We start from the raw sequence: 20,684 nt of genomic DNA, 5'->3' as shown, positions 1-20,684 counted from the left end.
ACTCTTAAAATTTTACTGAATGTTAAATCATTTTCAGAAGTAAAAATTAGTCCTTACACAGTTCAGGAATTTAGCCATGGCTGCATTTCACCTCAGTGAGTTTACACATCCTTAAATATACTTTGAATAAATATCTTCTTATTTAGAAATGTCTGAAGTTTTAAAAAGATAGTTAAAGGGTGACTATTCACAAGAGGAAAAGATTATTTCCTAATAAAATTTCTCATTTTCCATAAAATACATGTTTAATATAAAATTTTCCCCAGATAATGAAGCAAAGCTGCCTATAATTTATGGTCCAAAAATAGCCATTGGATACATTTTGGTATATACCTGATTTGAAATTTTAATTATAATATTATTCTATAATCACCAAGAGTCTAGTCCATTGCATCTTAACTATACACTTCAATTTTCTTTTGTGATTTATTTTTCTCTGGAAATTTGCTTTGTTTTAGTTTTATGTTCAAAAAGAAAACTGTTAACACAGTAATGCCTAGATAAGTTACTATTTCTGACATATTTCTATTGATCACCTGAAATGATAGACTTTAAGGCTTGAATAAGAATTTGGCATTGGATTTATTATCTGTTAGTGACACAGAAATTCCTTTTTTAGGTACTGAGAATTCCCTATGTCCAGTATTGTCCCCAAACTGTTCTCCACACAGCAGCCTGAGTTTTCCCAAAAGAAAGCAGAGGACATGAAAGTTATCTTTTTTCTTTCTACATATTTTATTTGCATAGTTGCTTCAATATTCAATAAAAATATATTTAGCACTACCACATGGTAGGCATTGTTTTAGGCACGTCTGCTTGTTTCCTCAACTGTTAAACGCTTTCATCACCTCTTTTTGGGACAATTAGAAATAAAAGCAGATGGAGATTGGGACTAGAAAAGAAAGAGTAAAAACTAGAATTTTTGGCAACGAAGTTTTTGAAGAAATTAAGAAAAGTGAGGTCCAGGTCCTAAAACAAGACTTTTAAGTGCTAATAAGGAGGATGCTGAAACGTGTAAAGGAAGCATCACCATGACAAGTGAGCCCAGTGGTTAAGAGCATGAACTTGGGAGCCAGACTGCCCAGGTCAGAATCACCCTCTTACTGCATGACCTCCAGCAAGTTCAATCATTTGAGCCTTAGTTTCTTCTTCTGTAAAATGGAGTTAATTATAATCCTAACTTCAGACGGTTGTGAGAACTGAGTTCCATGAATAATTAGTGAGATAATAAGCACTCTATAAGCAATATTTTTATTGCTATTTGGCATTCAGCATATGACCCTGCCCACTGAAGAGTTTAGAAGTAAAATAATCAACATTTGTTAACAGTTCATCAGCATGTCAGTCAGAACTGAGTATTTAATATTTAAGGAGCACTTTTCATAAGTTTGCCAAAATTCTACAGCTTCAATGACTGAGAACTCAAGCACAATATATGATGTAGCATCTGATAGATTTGAAATGAAATGCTATACCACAGTAGAAATAGTTATAACAAACTTGATTAGAAACCATTTCTTCCTTTAAATTTGCATTCAATTTATAGGACTGCATATCTTAATGAGTAAAGATCAAAATGTGAAGGCATCTCTTACTGAAATGCACAATACTTTCAAAAACACAAAAGAATTATTAATCAACTTGAAGCAAAAGACGTATGGCACATAAAGCAAAGGAAAACAACATAAAAAGGGAAATGCATAAAACTCTAATAAGTTACCTCCTTTTCTGAGTTACGCTATTAATATTCATTAAATTTCATCTAGGAAGTAATAACCTAATGGATAGGAGGATGTTATTTTCAGTGAATAACAAAACATATTTTTGAAAAGTTCACTATACAATAATCATTTTTCTAGATTGGTTAGCTTCCTATTACTCATTTGTAAGTATAGGCAAAACAGGAAAATAAAGCTTTTTTCTTAACAATGAGATGCCGTTAAATTATTATTACATAGAATAACAGCACACTTTTACTTTGTTCAGAAATGCTACCAAAAAATTTTAGGAAAACAATTACTATTACATAGAATAATTTAGCACAGTAATTATAAATGTAAAAGATGCAGAAGAAACCAAGACCAGATTTCTGTCTTGTGTTCTTAAATGTGAACAATTAGACTAGGCATCAAGAGAAACCTGGCAGCATTAAAGAGAAGGATAAAGAAAAAGGAACAAGAGAACTGAAGGAAAAGATAATTCAAGGACAGAAAAAAATTTTTAAAAACCTCCTAATTAAAATTCTCAAAGAGATTTGAGAGTTTATCATAAGTATAATCCTTAGAAAAGGAACAAATGCTAAAGGAAAACTTTTAAAAATCGTATTAGAGAAAAGAAACTTTTAGCAATTTAAAGACTCAAAGTTTATTTTCCACTTATCCATTCTCATGAAATTATTTGATGGACTCCAGCAAAATGAGGAAAAAATAGAGGGAAACAAAATCTAGGGAACAGTGGATACAACCCAGGGGAAACCTCAGGGTACGAGAGTTACCTCAGGCTCACATTAAATCAATAGTCCATATTGCAGTAGGCAGACTGAAGACCCAACATGGTTATCTTGAGAGGACCACAGAGACATGATAAGGGCACACTGCTATTTTGTTAACAAGTGCTATTTTGTTAACAAGCGCTATTATTTTAGGGACACACACACACACCCCGCCCCCATCCCAAACTAGAACAGTACCCTGTTTCATTGATTGTATGATGCACTTCACATATTAACATTCCTGAAATTTGTCTCACAATTCCTGGGGATTATAGTTTAATTGGTAGCATGCTTTTTTTCTTTATGGAACATAAAATAATGGTACATCTTAACAATCAATGACATTTCAGATGCAATGAAATACATTGATAATAATAATACTGAGACATACTTATCGAGGGCTTACTCTCTGTATCAGGAATTGCTCTAAGCTCTTTATATAGATTAAGTCATTTATTCACACAACTGTTTGAAACATTCTCTTTTTTGTGACTAAGAGATCATGAAATTTATCAGGATGGAAAGAAATTCAATCTTAGAACACTAAAAGCTATGAACAATACTTACACTGTCAAAATAATATAAATGGTGTTATTGGTTTTGAATGTTTAGAGTCAACCTAAGGATAAAGCAGAAAAGACTTAGTTACAGCCACAAAAGAGAATGAAAATACTGACAACCTTGTGAAGTTAAGATGACGTAAGAAGGAGGAAGGTGAGAACAGTGGAAGGTAAAGATAGGGACACTGATATCTTAGGTTGAGAAAGCAGATTTCCTCTTTCATTATTTTTAATTTTTCTATTGAGTACTTGTGTATAACAAGCAAATATTAGAAAGGTAATGAAAGAGTTAAATCATTCATTACAAGGAGTCTGTAGATATTTCTGAAATTGACAAATCAAGGAAAAATTAAGAAATAAAACAAAAGTATATAATATTGTTCAGCAATATTATTTTATTGATTGCCACATACACATATTACCTTGATAAAAATAAAGAAAATTGAAGAAGACAATAAATACTGTTTTTGTCTAAGAAATCAATCCTGTAGTGTTAAGGCAGTATTGAAGAATCAGCCTGATATGTGTAACATAACTTAAGTCAATAAACTAAGGTGCATCACACATTAAATCCGATTTACTTGATTGCAAATCTGATCACTGTTCTCACCTAAAATAAAGCTTTAATTCATCTTATAGTCATAGAGGCATAATTTATCATTTTTGCCATGTTATATAAATACTTCTTCTGAGTCTAATACACTCTTGGGAACACATGTCATTAGTTACATAAATGAGATCTAGATTGAAAGAGAAATTATGGCTGGGCCTAAAATATAGTGGATCACCTGCACTCTGCCCATCCCTGCTGAGACCCAAGATGGTCATGAAACTCAGGGAGGAGATGGGGGAGGCTGCTGCTTCTCTAAGGAAGAGAAAAAGGGGTGATGGGACACTGAAGCTAAGACTTCAGTGTTCTGACACCGATTTGTCTGCTCTGGATTGTACATTATTTCATCTTTTCATATCAAAAAGAATACCAAAACCTAGCAAATCAAGGTCAATGCCTCTTCTATTCTGAACTGCTTCCTGGCTTCCTAGTAGTCTTAGTCAAATCCAAATTCATTGAAAGAAAATTATATCCTGAGGTTTATAGCTATTTGTTAGTCTGCCGAATTTGGGTACATATTGCAAATTTGTAAGACTCAATTCTATTTAGGCGAACCTCTAAATACATGTAAGTAACAGTTTTTACTTCATTGGTATAACAGAAAAATGCTTTTGTTTTAAAGAAATAGTTAATTGGGAAGACTTTCTTGTGAAATATTAAAACAAGTGATAATAAGGATATGCAAGCATTGAAGAAACAGCTAAAACTAATAATTTCTCTGAAAATTATGCATTTGTACAACAGAAAGTAATTAGCTTAATTTTCTATTTTTGCCTTTCAGAAAACTATCTTTTAATTCTAAAAGATAGGTCACTAGTTGTCTGCAAAAATAAGCAAGATTACGATGTTAATATAAATAAGCTCATGTTATTTTTAGCTGAGTAAAAAGTGTTTCAAATAAATTATGATGTGGAATGGGTTGCCTGTAGCCTTTGCACATTTAATGTCCAGCTAAGAAAGACTCACTTTTCATGTATCATTGTGGCTTAATTTATTCATTTAACCACTTTTAGCCATATATCATCCTAGAAACAGCCTTAATAAATGTATTATCTAAAGGCAATCAATTTAGTTTACAAAGTCATTCACAGTTGAACAGCATCTTGGTTCACTTTTTTTTTTTTTTAATTGGGGATGTTTTGAGAGAGGAAGTATTACATCTTTCTCCCATTAGAGTGTAAGCAGTATGATTATGGCATACTTCAAAATTCCTAACACTGCTCTGTGCTTTACACAGAGAGAAATATGACTTCACTGTAGATATTTATGTGGCGAAGACCTTTTGGTGTTACCTAAAACAGTGTTGTGCCTTTGGACAGAGACTATGAGGATGGTAACAGAGATCCCAAGAGGCTAAACACTCAGAGGTCATCAAGGTCCGTACTTCCTAACTTGTGAAACATCAACCTCTGGCTCCTCTCCAGTGACTTTACGGTTGCCTCATTTGAGTAGTACTGCCATTTCCCATCTGGATTACCGTAATACCTTATAAAATAGCTCATGTCCCAGTCTCTACTCTCTCACTGCTACCAGTATGTTCTTCTAAGATAATGAACTGTGTCCCTCTACTATCCACATAGGACATTTCTGACATTATAACACACATGCACAGACAGCTCTCGCCCAACTTTCCAGCAGCAAATCTGACCCCTTTGAAATCTACTTGCAAGCCACACTCCTTGCTTCCCTAAGTAGTCTGCATACGTCTATGCTCTAATGTCTTTGCTTGTGTTGTTCCATCAATCTGAAATACCCTTCCCTGTGTCCTGGCTGAGTCTACTGCTCCTCACATTATGTGCCACTGCACTTTATATAGCTCTCTGTACCCACTTGGAGCTGGAATTGCTGTTCTGTCTGCCTCTTTCTCTAAACCATGATATTCTGTGGCAGGGAATTTGACACTCATCTTTGTATTTTCATCAGTCCTGTCATATAGCTGACTCTGAAAAAATGTCTGATAAACTGAAGTGCAAGTGATGTGTCCAGATGCTCAGTAGAAAAAGAGCCTAAGACATGTCTCCCTGCACCTGACACAATCAATTCTTCTATTAAACTGTGGGTCCTTTTAAAAACGATTCTCGGGAAAAAAAAAAAAAAAAAGATGATCTCTTTAGGATATACTCTAGCAGCCTAAACTCTGGATATGTGATAGGTATGACCTGAAAATGAAAGAAGAGGAAGCAATCAGTGGTTTAGAGGCTATTCCTACACCAAGATTGGCAGAGGAGGGACCATCGTGCAGAGCAGAGACTCTATCCCTCTTAGTTAATAAGTATGAAACCAAGTTTCTTCCTATTGTAACTCCAAGCAAATTATCTAGGTTTTTTTTTTTGTGTATGTGTGCCTTATTTCCCAACAATAAAATAAAGGAAACAATCTCTTTCTTCATGGAATTCATGCAGTGTTGATCCTGGAAATAAAAGTGCTATATAGATAATAGAGGACATTTTGTTTCTGTGTTTTTTTATTTATTCCAGCAGAACTGAAAAGAAATTCCCCATGACAGCATCCCATCATAATCATAGGAGGAAAGCCACGGTATTGAAATTTGTTAAGAATAATTCTCAAATTCTTTGTCCATAAACAAGTACACTGGAAGACAATGTAAAGTTTTGCTTTCTTACAATAAAAAACTCCTCTATATTCAGTAATAACAATAACAATGTCATAATGCCCTCATCCTATAAATATTCCACCATCAATTATTTGCTTTACAGTCTATATTTTAAAAGTAATCACATTAAAATATACAGAAAAGTATACAGAATATTAAAGTATGCTTACCATGAGCCAGAGGATTTCTTATATATTAATTTCTTACATGAAAACCCTATAGAATCGATACGTTTTCTTCATTTTACAGCTGAGAGAGCTAAGCCACAGAGAGGTTAAGAAACTTGCCAGCATTACCTATAAAATGAATGGCAGAGGTGGGATTTGAATCCTGATAACTATGTGTCTGGATTTCCATAATTAAGCACTGAGCTTATATTACCTCTTATATAACACAAACCCATGCTCCTGTCATTCCGATTTAACAAGTTAAATTTTGTCATATTTTTTACATGTTTTAAAAAGAAAATGTTACAGATACAGTTCAAGTTTCCTGTGTACCCATTCTCATGCCCCCTCCTCCCCAAAGGTAACCACTATCATTCATCTGTTGTGTCTCCTCAGTCCACGTTTCATAATTATGTGTATGTGTGTAACACACAATACGTAGTAATTTTCTGAAGGTATAGTACTCTATTATTCTGCAACTTTGTTTTCAAGATTTATCTACATTAATAAATACAGATCTGGTTGACACACATATTCCATTGAAAAACATATCACAATTTATCTATTTCTCTATTGACAAACATTGAGGTTGTTTGATTTTTTTCCTTGTTACCACAAAGTTGCAATGTACACCTCTGCACATTTTCACTTTTTAGGTGTATATATATATATATATATATATATATATATATATATATAGAATTAGGACAGAGAGAGAGAGAGAGAGAGAGACAGAGACAGAGACAGAAGACAGAGAGAGACAGAGAGAGAGAGACAGAGACAGAGAGATAGACAGACACGTTTCTCTAGGGCCTAAAAATTGAAATTATAGGTTATATAATATATACGTATTTAACTTTATTAGATTTTGTAAATTGCTCTCCAAAGTGGTTGTACCAATTTATATTTCCACTCACATGTTCCTATTTTCCCATACTTTCTACAAGGATAGTAAAAATAACTTTTTGCCTTTCTGATGGTACTTTATTGTTGTTTTAATTTGCATTCCCCTGATTACCAGTGAGGCTGAACATTTTTTTCATATGTTTATGAACTATATGGGTTTCCTCTTATGAGAAATGCTTCTTCATTTCCTTTGCTCATTTCTCTTTTGGATTATTTGACCTTTTTCATGCTGATTTGTGCAAATCTTTATATATTCTGCTTATGCGTATTTCTGGTTATGCACACTGAAATCATTTCACAGATTGTTGCTTATCTTTTAACTTTGTTTATGATATCCCCTGTCCTGGATAAGATTTTTATTTTAAGGCTCTGAGCATTTTCAATTTTTTCCTTTATGGTTTGTGCTTTTTGTCTCATGTTTAAAAAACTCGTCCTGACACCAAAGCCATTCTACAATATTTCCATCAGTTTTAAGTTTTATATTTCCATATTTATATCTTTCAATGAGATTTATTTTCATGTCTGATGTGAGGTGAAGATCTAATTTTATTTTGTTCCACATGAGTGACCAATTATCCCATACCACTCATAGGCTAGTCCGTCCTCCTACTGATTTGTGATGACATCTTTCACATCCAGTTCCCATACGTGTGTGTAGGTGTGTTTGAGTTCTCTATCCTGTTCCATTGCTCTATTTGTCTATCTTTGTGTCAGACCATTCCATTTTAATTCCTACAGATTTATAATAATAAGGTATATATAAGTTATAATGGGTTTTCATTATTGCCTTGGTAAAACTGTCTTTGTAAAAACCTAAATACTTTGAAAAGACATAATAATATAGTTGATTCTTTATCTTTTTTAACAGAATGACTGTACTTAATCACATATCCCCCCTCCCCATACCTCTCCACCAGTGTCAAAAACAAAGCTAAAAATCACTATTTTAAGACCAAGGCTTTCTCTTTCCTAAGAACGGCATTGCAGGAAGGAAGGAGAAAAGTGCTGATCAGCCAAGGGCTAAAGACCACCATCCCCAGCTCTTTAAGTGCATCATGATTACAGGGTCTCTACTGTACATGATAAAACCTGAGATAACCCCAACCACCACCCTGAGAGCTGCCCTTTGATTGACCAGGGGGAAGGGCTTTGCAACACTTAGGGGCGAGAAGATCCTATGACACTCAAGTAGGAGAGTCAAGAGCTGGTGATCTTCAAGTAGAGAAATAATGAGACCTGTGATACTCAGCAGAAGGATGGCAGGTAGCCTCCAAAAGGCTATGGGTAAGGGTGCTGACAGGTCAGATCTGAAAAGGCTCATGGTGTTGTTACACATTAGGGATCTATAACTTCATCAAGGTTTTGACTTGTTCTCTCTTCCTATGACAGTGCAGTCCCTTATCATAATGGAGGAGGACTGATTTCTTCACTGCCCAATTAGGTGAATCAAGGAATGAAACAGGATTATCGCTTTAGATGATGTTGTTAACATCAAGCAGTAAGTTTCGGGAACTCCTGGAACCAGGTACATAATTTTTCCCTAAGATATGTTCTTGTAGTTAATTATCATCAACACGATGGCCATCTGTGTACTACGTGCAAGGCACTGGGATTAAAGAGAAGGGTCCTGTAAAGTTCCATTAAAGTCTCCCTCAGTATTACCAGAGAAGGGAAACAAGAATAAATTAGGTAAAAGCATCTAGTCCATTAACTTTACGAGGCCTAATAAAATAAAGCATGCTTCCTTTCACAAGATCTCACCAAACTACCCACATTGTCACCACTACCAATGGCAACTCAAGGGTGAAATTATGCAAGGAGAAAGAGAAATGGAAGGGAAGAAGGAAGAAAAGAAATGAAACATATTAGGCAATACAAAATGTCAGTGTCCAGATTCCTAACATCCTCATTTGGGCTACCTCCTGGTGATTTTGCTGTTCAATCCCTCTGTCACACGAGATCAAATTTAGAAATGGTAAAGAAGTAAAAACAGATTGCTTCAGGAAATAGTATCATGTGAATTGACTTGGAAAAATTTACACCTATGAGAAAACTAATAATTCAAAATTAACGTTTTAATGAATATTCAATGCCGTGGTAAGAAGTTCCAATGGGAACAACCCTTATTTCCCAGAATTGCCCTTAAAGCCCTGGGTGGAAAACAAAGACACAAGTACCTCCTTCTCCCATTCTAGGTTCAGGAAATGTGTCACCTATAGGGCCAACCCCTCCCTACAATGGACATAGATCAGCAAAAACTCCCACTGGGAAGGGAGGAAAGGTTTAGTGTAAGGAGAAGCTATCTCTACCCCCACCATCCTATGAGTGGCTTGTATAGTTTGAACAGCAAGAGAGCGCACAATATGGGGCATCATGGTACCAGTGCTTACTCACCAAAGGGATGTCAATTATTTAGCTGAAAGTATGAATCTAGTGGCAAGTAGAAAATTATTTTATTTTTCATAATCTAGAAGAGATTATATTCCTCCAGATTCTTTGTTTAAAACAATGAAAGCCCACTCTAGCTAGTTTAGACCAAAAAAGAACTTAATAAAGGCCACAGAATTTCCTGGAACACCAGTAAATCAGGCTTGGAAGTGTCTACAAATAATGCCCCAACCACAGCAGATTCAGTCTGGTAGAGTAACAACCCAGCTACCAAAACTCTAGCTTGGGTCTCTAACTCTGAAACTACTATTGGAATATTGTTCCTGCTGCCTCTAGAAACTGACTGCTATTTTGCAAAACATTCTTCCAGGTACTTCTGATTAGAGTCTGGTGTGAGTGCATTCCACTGGCAAAGACTAAGGTCACAAGACTGTGCCCTCACTGAAATGTAAGCTTGGAAAGCAAGTTTACTGGTGTTCTTTTATTAAATTTTTTTTCTGCCTAAACTAGCTAGACTGGGCTTTCATTGTTTTGAACAAAGAATTTGGAGGAATATAACCTCTGAACCTAGTGGGAAAGTACAAATGTACAAAGAATGAAATTCTCCCACACAGAAAGTGTTCAGAGTACTGGGTGGCCAGATGAAATAACAGTGTGCCTTAGAATGTGGATTCTGCACTCCCCAGATTACTGCTTCTTACGCTTCACTGTGTATACAAATTACCTGGAGATCTTATTAAAATATGAATTCTGATTCCGTAGGTCTGGGGTACAGCCTGAAATTCTGCATTTCTAATAAGCTCTCAGATGATACTATATTTTAGTAGAGGAGTGGGTGTAAGTGCATTAAACTGAAATCTACTTCACAGTTTAAGAGTATTGAGCGCTATTTAATAATGGCAACAATAACAGTGATAATGAAAATAAATATGGTGGAAACTATTATTTATTAAATGTTTATCAATAAGTCAGGTACATTCTTTAGTGTTTTACCTGTATTTTTGCATTTGGTCCTCAAACTACACCACTCTTTTTCTCTGGATGCATTTTTGTTTTGTATAAAATATAATCAAATAGTAAAAATCAGAAAAAGATAATCAATAAAAACAGAATTGAAAATCTAGACATAGACCCAATTATAAACAAAATATGGTACACAATTCAATTCACTGGAGATTGAGAATTAGTCAATAAATGATGCTGGAACATTTGACTACCTGTAAAAATATTGAAGTGAGGTTCCACCCCCAAATATATTCTAATTGTAGAGTTAAATGTGAAAAAACAAAGGAGACAAAATGGGAGAAGAAAAAAAAGAAAACTAGAAAAGAACCAGAGGAAAATATAGGTAAATATTTTTCTCATTCGAGGAAGGGAAATAATTTCCTAAGCAAAATACCAAAGGCAGAAAAGATGACAGTAAGCTAGACAGACAGAGGTAGAAAGAACAGCCTTCAAAAAATTAGGAAAACTCATACCTCAAAAAATACCACAACTCAATAGCAAAAAACCCTAAATAATCTGATTTAAAAATGGGTAGGCAATTTAAATAGACATTTTCCCAAAGATGACATAGATATGGCTGACTGGTACGTGAAAAGATGCTCTACATCATTAATCATCAGGGAAATGCAAATCGAAACCACAGTGCGATATCACCTCACACTTAACGGAATGGCTATTATCAAAAAGAGCAGAAATAACGAGTGTTGGTGAGGATGTGGAGAAAAGGAAACCCTCGTGCACTCCTGGTGGGCATGTAAACTGGTGCAGCTGCTATGGAAAACAGTATAGAGGTCCCTCAAAAAATTAAAAGCAGAACTACCATATGACCCAGCAATTCCCCTTCTGGGTATTTATCTGAAGAAAATGAAAACACTAATTCAAAAAGATAAACGTACCCCTATGTTCATTATAACGTTATTTACAATAGCCAAGATATGGAAACAATCTAAGTGTCTATGGATACATGAATGGATGAAGAAGATGCGGTGTGTGTGTGGGTGTGTGTGTATGCAATAAAACATTATTCAGCCATAAAAAAGAAATGAAACCTTGCTATTTGTGATAACATGAATGAACCTCAAGGACATCACGCTAAGAAAATAAGTCAGATAGAGAAAGACAAATACCAAGTGATCTCTCTCGTATGTGGAATCTAAAATATATACATATATATTTTTAAAAAGCTCACAATACAGAGAATAGAATGGTGGTTGCCAGAGGTAGCGGGGTGGAGGTTGGGAGAAACGGGTGAATTGTTTTTGTTTTTCTTGAAATAAATTGAATTTTTTAAATTTTGGATATTAAAACACTCTAAAGAAAAAAAAAATACCATCAAAAAAATTAAAGATTAATTAAATGTATTTCCAACATACATTATATGTATTTCCAATATACATGGTAGACTATGAGTTAATATTTCTAATATATAAAGAACAAAATGATCTATTAGAAAAAGATAAAGATGTATATTTTCAAAAGAAAAAACATTACAAATCTGATCAGCAAAAGTTGATTGCTTGCTACCATAAAACTTATTATATAAGAGCTGATTAATAAAAGGGGTCCTTGTACTAATTATGTATCATAATAAGTGGTGTGTACGTGTGTATATTTGAGAAATATACACATACACATACAGACCTGACTCATGATGTAATAGAGATTTAAAATTATGACAAATGTCCAAATTAAAAACTTCAAAAAATTAATGGAATCTAAATTACTAGGAGATAGTTGATAATTCTTCTAATAACATATGTTCTCTTGTTACTATTTGCCAAGTTCTAGGTTGAGCAACATGACAAAATTGACATGAAAATTAATGTTATCCACACCTTGATTAATATTTTATAACTTTGTGAGTTTAGTTCTGAACAGAAATAAGGACGATTTTCCACTGAGGGGAATAAAATTTAAATGGCATCAGTAAAACTAAACAAAATGGAACAATTTCTCTTTGTTTCTGGCTTACTCAATAGCCATTTGTCAAATTATTTATTTAAAAAATATTATTCAAAGATATGTACTATTTCTGCAATGATTTGATACAGACCCAAGCTTATACAGCATCTGTTTTAAATGTACCTGATTCTGCATTCAGTTATTTCTTTCAGAACCTCTCTTCTTTGCCTAGTCCCAAGTATGCTTTATATATTAACTATGCAAGGTCCATCTGTACATATTTATACACACATATTTAGATGTGCTGAATTCTAAATTTTTCATATATCTATGTTTAGAATAAAAACTATTTATTATACACATACAAAACAAATAAAACTTTAAGTACAACCATTTAAGTACAACTGTAAATAAATATGCAAATACAAATAAATAAAACTTTTATAGCACAAAGCATAGTTTGGACTCTGTTAACTTTATATATCTCTCCCAATAGAAAAATGTCAATCAGATTTTTATTTGTCCCATTGATGTTTCTAATCCAAATAGTGTTTCTCTAAAGCTAATAATGTCTTAGCAATATGATATTCTTCCACAGAACAAGGGATCAAAATATCAGGATCACTCCTTAGGAAACGCCCATCACCAGTTCTTCAATATTGTTTTTCTTGAAGGTTCAATTCCAAGCTAAACCAATCATCCCTGTGAGAGTAAAGCCAAATCATAGTTTATGGCTGTATATGTTATGTGCTATCCTTGGCCATGCTTTTTATGGCTATCATAAAAAGTACATTTTCATTGAGAGAAGGAAAAAAAAAACTAAAAATAAGTAAGCTATACAACAATAAATAGATTAAAATATTGTTTTCTAATAGGCTGAATTTATTCTCCAAAATAATTGCATAGCTCATGTCTGGCTTAGTAAAAAGCCTCAATGTCTCATTTACTATCCACTAGGCAGTTGCAAGGAAATCTTGCTTTGCATGGGGGCAAGTTTATGGGAGGGTGTGCAATACAAATGACGGTCTTACTAAGCTGTTTTGGTATACTGACCCACTTTGCAAAATACATTTCTGAATTCTACCCTCAAATATAAATTAAGTGAGAATGTAGAAAACCGTAAGCCTAAGTCTCTTATTTTACAAAAAAAAGGGGAGGAGAGACAAATCAGATTCATAATTATTTAAGTGAAAAGGTACTCTTACATCTTACGTGTGGCAAGAATCAGATTTCCTAGTACAAAGACTTTTGCCAGCCTAATAAAGATAACACTGTGTCTAATGAGCCAAAGATCGTGTTGTTATTAAATAACTGAAGTAAACCTTGGAGTGGGGGGAAAAAAAGGGAGGGAGGAAGGAACAACCGTGGAATGGAAGAAAATATTTATAAATCACATATCTAATAAGGGACTTAGGATCGGAATGTATTAAGAGCTCTTACAACTCACTAAGAAAAAGATAACCTAATTAGAAAATGGTCGAAGTATCTGAATTTCTCAAAAGATATACAAATGGCCAATAAGCACATGAAAAAAATTTCAACATCATTAGTTATTAGGGTAATGTAAATCAAAACCACAATGAGATACTACTTCGCACATCCAGTAGGAAAGCTATAACTTTTTTAATAGCAAATATCAAGTACTGTTGAACATGTGGAGAAATAGGAACCTTTGAACATTGCTGGGGAGACCGTAAAATGGTGTTGCTGCTTTGGAAAACAGTTTCGCAGCTTCTCAAAAAGTTAAACAGAGAGTAACCATATGACCCAGCAATTCCACTTCTAGGTAACTGCCCAAGTGCAATGAAAACATACGTCCACACAAAAACTTGTATGCAAATGTTATTAACAGCATTACTCATAATAGCCCCCAAAAGGAAAAAACCTAAATGTCCATCAACTGATGAAAAAAAAAATATATGGTATTACCCATACAATGAAGTATTATTTGGCAATAAAAAGGAAAGAAATGCTGATATATGTTACAACATAGCTTAACCTTAACAAATTATGCTAAGTGCAAGAAGGTCGTCACAAAAGCCTACATAATGTGACTCCGTTTACATGAAATGTGCAGAATAGGCAAATTCATAGATACAGAAAGTAGATTATTGGTTGATAGAGGCTGGAAAGAGGGGAAGAATAACTGCTAATGGGCATGGGGTTTCTTTCTGGGGTGATGAAAATGTTTTGAAATTAGGTAAGTGGTGATGGCTGCACAAGTCTGGATATACCAAAAACCACTGAATCATAAACTTTTCTAACGAGTGATTTTTATGGTATATGAATTACATCTCAAGAAAGCTATTATTTTAAAGCGAAATAAAATGAATAAACTGAAAAGCATAATTTTGAATCAAGATGCGAATATGTGCAATTGTATCTTTTATTATAATACCATGACTGTTTTAGGAATATCATAAATCAAAGATTTCCTTTAGCGATCTTAAAGTTGACAATAACATCGGGGAAGCATATTTGTAAAGCAACTTAATTCTAGGAAGTTACAGGCTAAAGGCACAGGTACCTCAGACTTCTGGGGAAGCTTTTCTCCAAATACATGACTTTCTTGAGAGGGACTAAAATGAAACCAAAATGTGCCACGAATTTCTGTTTTTTGTTTCTCTGCATATCTATTCATCTTTTTCTATGTTTCTAACTTCTGGTCTATTAGACTTGAATCATGAACCTAAACTAAAAGCATGACATCGAAACCCCCTTTATATAATAATGACCCAGATTAAATAAGTATTGAATGCTAAAATTACAGAACATAAGAATATTAGAATTACCGATATGGGCCTCATATAATTATTTCCTTTTCCTCTCAATCCATTCCAGTTATTTCAAAAATGTATTCCAAAAACGTAAGCTGAATCTTTTAAATTTTGAGAAGAGATCAAATCCTTCTTTTAGAAAGGCTTGTTGCTTTTTAAAAAACTTGGTTTAAACTGTCACGTCGACTAAAACGAATAGAAATACCAAGCTGGTTCAGACAAATAAATAATAATGGAAAAGCATTAGGTCTATTGTCATTATATGCCTAACCCAACAACATTTTGGCTTCACACAGCAACCAAACACCTTGATACTAATAGGGCAGCATAAAATTTTTTTCAAAAATAACTATATAAAAATTCAGCTCAAGATCAGATACAAACCTTAAATCTAGCAGTGCAATATCAACAGCACAATCCTACAGCTGTCCTCTCAGCCCTAAGGTACATTAACTGGATGGATGGCCTTAATTCAGAATTTCCTTTATAGGATCCCCTGAATGTAATGCATTTCACTATTTCTATCTTTCTGAGAATAATAAAGGCCTGAATTATAGCAAACTGAGCTAATGGTTTTAGAAGTGTTGACGGCGCAGAATTCTCTGATGTATGTAAATGAGGGACTCACTGTCACCTCACATGCCATACCTGGTATGCACTGTGCCATGGCCTCAGTGGTTATGGATGGAGCAACTGGGGGCTGCTGCTGACTGGAGCTCACTTCTGGCTCTGTGTTAACTGAGGGAGAAAGGGCTACCTCACAGGAGGAGACCTGGCTGGGCAGGTGGGGCAGGAACTCTTCAGAAGCAACTTGCTCATCCTGTCCAGGCAGCTGCAGGGCAGACAAAGGGATGCTGATCTGTTTGTTAGGATGGGATGTGCTCACGGGCATCTGCATGGCCACCTGCTGGTTGGTGCCATGGGCACCAGGGGGTCCTCTGTTTGGTGAGGCCAGAGATGCCCTGGCAGTCTTCTGGACAACTGGTCTGGACATCACAGAGGGGGATGCAGACACACCATGTGGGTCTAGCTCTGTGCTGATGGCAGATGTTACATGGGGAATTAGCTTAGCAGACCCTACACAGGAGGGACCAGCATGAGTCTGAGGCTTGGGTTTTGCCATCTGAGTCAAGGAAAGGGCTGGTCCATCTATTCCTCCAGTCAGCTCTGCATTTGCCACAATGTAATAATCTTCTGGAATCTCTTGTTTGATTTTCTTGATGATGACATCACTGCTGCATTCATCAATCATCTGAGCCTGGGAGCCTGAATGGAGAGAAGACGGAACTATGCCAGGCCTTTTTCGAGCAATGCTTTGAGGCCTTTGGGTTTGGGGTTCAAAGTCACTATCCTCATCTGTAACAGAAGACTCACAAACCATGTCAAAGAGGGTGTTTTCATCTTCATATTCTTCAACAGCTTCGTCCAGCTCCGAGGGCTCACTGCAATAAGAGAAGTCACAAGAGTCTCTGGTCCGATTACAGTCTAGCTTCGCTTTCACTGGTCTCCCAGGATACCTTTCAACTGGGCTAGTTTGTGTCTCAGAGGGCACTCCGATTATACTGGGACTATCAGAGTTAAAACTTCTGTTATCCTGGAAACAGACCCTTTCTTGGGACCCAGCTCTGCAAGTAGCTGTCAGTGGCCAATGATAAGCATGACCAGCACTACAGCCCCACATTGCCGTCAGGTTCCCATGGGAACCTTCAGAAAGCAAGTGTTTCAGGTTAGGAATGAGGCTGCAAATAGTCCCATGGCTGTGGGCCCAGCTGACCAATTTGGACAGATTCTCAGATGAGGTATGAAGGCAATCCTCCATGTTACAGGATCAGCAGTGTCTTTCCTAAAGGGAAATAATCAAAATAAGAAGCCATTATTACCCAAGATATTCCCATATCTCAATTACTTCAATTTCCTTGAACTATGAGCATCACGAAGCATAAAAAAAATGCACTTCAAAACTGTATCTATCTAGTTAATATTACTGTATATGAGCAGAACTGGAAGAAAATACAACAAAAAGCAAAAACGACTGATGCCTTATGGTTGTGAAATTTGAGAAAATTTTATTAGTTTCCTTTATTGTTATAACAATGCCTGCATAAGAAAAAATAGGGAAAGAAATATAAGAAACAATCAATTAAAAAGAGGCGAGCTTTTTCATGGTCCTTTTTATGTCTAAAGTCACAAAGGGAAACATTCAGTCAGCCCCTTAATAATAAAATGTGTTTTATTTGTGTTAACCAAGAGGCTGCACTTACGACTTCACCCTCTGTCATCAGAAACTTCATTACTAGAAGCAGAGCCAACAAAGGCTTAGACCCATTCTAGGGTGGATGTCAGACAAGGGAGGCCAGCCCTATGCTGCGCACCAGGCAACAGATGATGCAACGGGGAGTCCAAGGAGGGAATGAGGGGCTAAATTTGAAAAATGGGGAAGAAAAGTCTTTAGCAGAGAAGAGAGAACAGACTGGAAGGAGAGCCACTAGAGGCTCCTGCAGGGGTCAGCGGCACAGGCAGGCTGTAGACTAGAAGGGAGGACAGGTAGGCCAGATGCCAAATTTTAAGAGCAGGATTTTAAGAGCAGGATTCCCACCTCCTTGCTGTCTGAAATTCCTAAAATACTGCCTTTCATCTCACTAGAGGTAAAAGGTGTGTCTGATGCATTCCGCCATCTGAGGTTCCTATACACCCCATGATAACCAACTACCAAAGAGGAGTATATCTTTACTGGGCAGAGGTCAAAAAGAATCAGCTGTTATGATTCCTTGACTAGGTAAGAGTTGAGGACAACAGGATGGACAGGAAAAGCGAAATGGGGCATGTGCAGTCGGCACATGAGCAGAAAGGTCAAGAAAGGCTCTGCCCAAAGGGAGGCCCTAGGGAGAACTGGGCAAGGAGGAACAAGGATGGTGAAATATGGTTCAGTCTGCCCTGGTCATCTGAAGCTGTGGGTGACAAGAGGTGCCTTGCACTTGCAAGGACGTGGGCTCTGTACTAAGGTGTCAAGATCTAACTATGTGATCTGAGCCTCCATTCCCTACCCAGCCTCCACAGTACTCCATCAGCAGAGTTAGGTAAATTCATATCCTCGGTACCAGCTCCCGCTGGTTGGTGCTATGATGCCTAATGATCTGAGGCAGAGCTCAGATGGTGATGCTAGCACTGGGGAACGGCTGCAAATACAGATGAAGCTTCACTCGCCTGCCACTCACCTCCTGCTTTGTGGCCTGGTTCCTAACAGGCCATGGCCGTGGTCTGGGGTTTAGGGACCCCTGCTTTAACATGTTTTGAGGCCTCTGAGATGTGCCTATGTCCAGAGCCAACCTGTCAAGCCTCATTTCCTACTAACACAGCCTTTTCCCACATTTCTTGTGGTTTTCTCGTCTTTAAATACAGTTTCTCACCCACACTGGGCCTCTAAAAACATGTTCTTTGGTTTGATATGCAGCCCTCTTCTTTCTTCATCTGAAAAACCCCTGCAAGACTGAACTTGGGGCCATCTCCCATTGAAGCCTTTCCAGATCCCCTTTCAGCCTCAGAGGTTTATTGAGATTCTCTTATCTGTACATCCATCATTTTGAGGAACTTTGCCTTTGCTGTACTGTTATCACTGACATTCTTGTCTATCTCCCAGACCTGACTGAGGATTCTCTCAGGACAGAAACTATAATATAATTTTTCATCCATGAGGACCTACTTGTGGATACAGAAATTAATAAGACATGGTCCTACTCCTGAAATCTTATATTGCTGGTGCTGAATAAATGAAGAATGAATGAACACAAAAATACAGGCAGCACCATCAACAGCAGCAAGTTGAACATATAAGATCCTCAAATAAGAAACATGAAATTTCCTCTAATCACTTTTATTGTAACCATTCAAGGGACTAGAAGATTTTTTTCCCTAATGGTGTAACCAAAACACAACTGTCTCGTCTATGTAGGAGAGAGTAACACATGAGCAACCAGATTTTATGAAGTATCACAGTAAATGGAAAGAACAGTGATGTTTTGGAATTCGGGAACTTCAAATTCCGGTCCTGGAACTTACTTCTGTGGTCTCAGACAAGTCACTAATTATCTCTAAGTCTAAAAATGACAGGACTATATGATCTTTATGTTTCCTTCAGACTTCAGCAATTTCTGGACTTATTTCATTTAAATTCCTTTCATGTAACTTTGGTTAAAGTAGAAATACAGATAAAAGAGAAAGACTGATTTTGTTTGTTTTCTGAGCTTTCTTAACATATCTATTTAATTGGTATGGCAAAGACTGCTTATTTGCGTACCCAATGTCTATTCTCTCTTATTCCTTACAAAGAGTCCAACTTTGGGAGGCAGCAATATTCTCACAGAAAACATACTTCCCAGCTTCCCTTGAAATAGAGGTGGCCATATGACACAGTTCTGACCAGTGATGTATAAATGGAAGTCACTGGGAAAGCCCTGTGACACACAGACTTGTCTGGTTTTTTGCCTTTTTGCCCTCTGTTCTCTTTCTTCCTGCCTTGAACCAGAACATGACAGCTAGAGTAGAGACCCACTTGGGAGCATGAACTAGGAACTTAAAGATGGGAGAGACCAGATGGAGCTTGGGTCCCTGGTAACATCCTGGAGCCACTGCATCAGCTCTGAACTGCCTAGGATCCCTTGTGACATAGGGAAGGATGACCCCCGACCTTGCTTAAGCCACTGCTGTTGAGTATTTTATTGCATACAGCTGAATTCAATTACTAATTGATACACAAAAAATAATATAGACATCTTTTTTGAACTCTTAGAACAGAATCCTTCATTTTCTCTGTAACGTATCCCAGTCCAGTATTTCTCAGAGTAGACTCCACAAATAAATTCTCGGGAGGTCTGTAATTCTGTGTCAAATGTTTTAACTACCTTTATTTTGAGTGTAAGAAAAAATAGGCTAATATAAGCATATCATAAATCATCTAAATAATCACCTTATATCCAAGCATTGCTGTGTAACTTCAGCACCCCTCTGCCTTTGTACCTATACTCACATTAGTGTCCATAGTAACCTAAAGTAACATTATTCAACTTCTAATTTATTGGGAAATCTGTATTCTTTTTTAGCAGATATCAATATAAAACTTCTCTTTTGCATTAATAATTTTCAAATGAAAGGCATCGTGATTTGACATCATGAAAACAGCATAAGTGATGGTGGGGCAGTATACCTATTTAAGTGTCACAGGCTAATGAGAAAATAAAAAAGTTGAAAAAATGATATATTTCTAGGAA

The 20,684-nt window shown here is 36.1% G+C and overlaps 1 protein-coding gene across 9 annotated transcripts in view; it reads right to left on the bottom strand.

Annotated features, from left to right (window-relative positions):
• Nucleotides 1-20,684, bottom strand: part of KIAA1958 (KIAA1958 ortholog) — a 113,453-nt gene that overhangs the window by 45,097 nt on the left and 47,672 nt on the right. For all 9 annotated transcript variants that reach the window (XR_005654517.1, XM_039870725.1, XM_039870721.1 and 6 more), the window contains one exon: nucleotides 16,069-17,263. Coding sequence is in view for 8 of the 9 variants with exons in the window: in XM_039870725.1 (XP_039726659.1) it covers nucleotides 16,069-17,239 (1,171 nt within the window). In the remaining variant the exon portion in view is untranslated. The remainder of the gene's footprint in view (nucleotides 1-16,068; nucleotides 17,264-20,684) is intronic.

Source organism: Pteropus medius, unplaced genomic scaffold (assembly GCF_902729225.1).
Source record: "Pteropus medius unplaced genomic scaffold, Ma_sr-lr_union100, whole genome shotgun sequence".
In the NCBI taxonomy this organism is placed as follows: Eukaryota; Metazoa; Chordata; class Mammalia; order Chiroptera; family Pteropodidae; genus Pteropus; species Pteropus medius.
The sequence above is the reverse complement of the archived record's forward strand: the minus strand, read 5'-3'. Positions and strand labels throughout refer to the sequence as shown.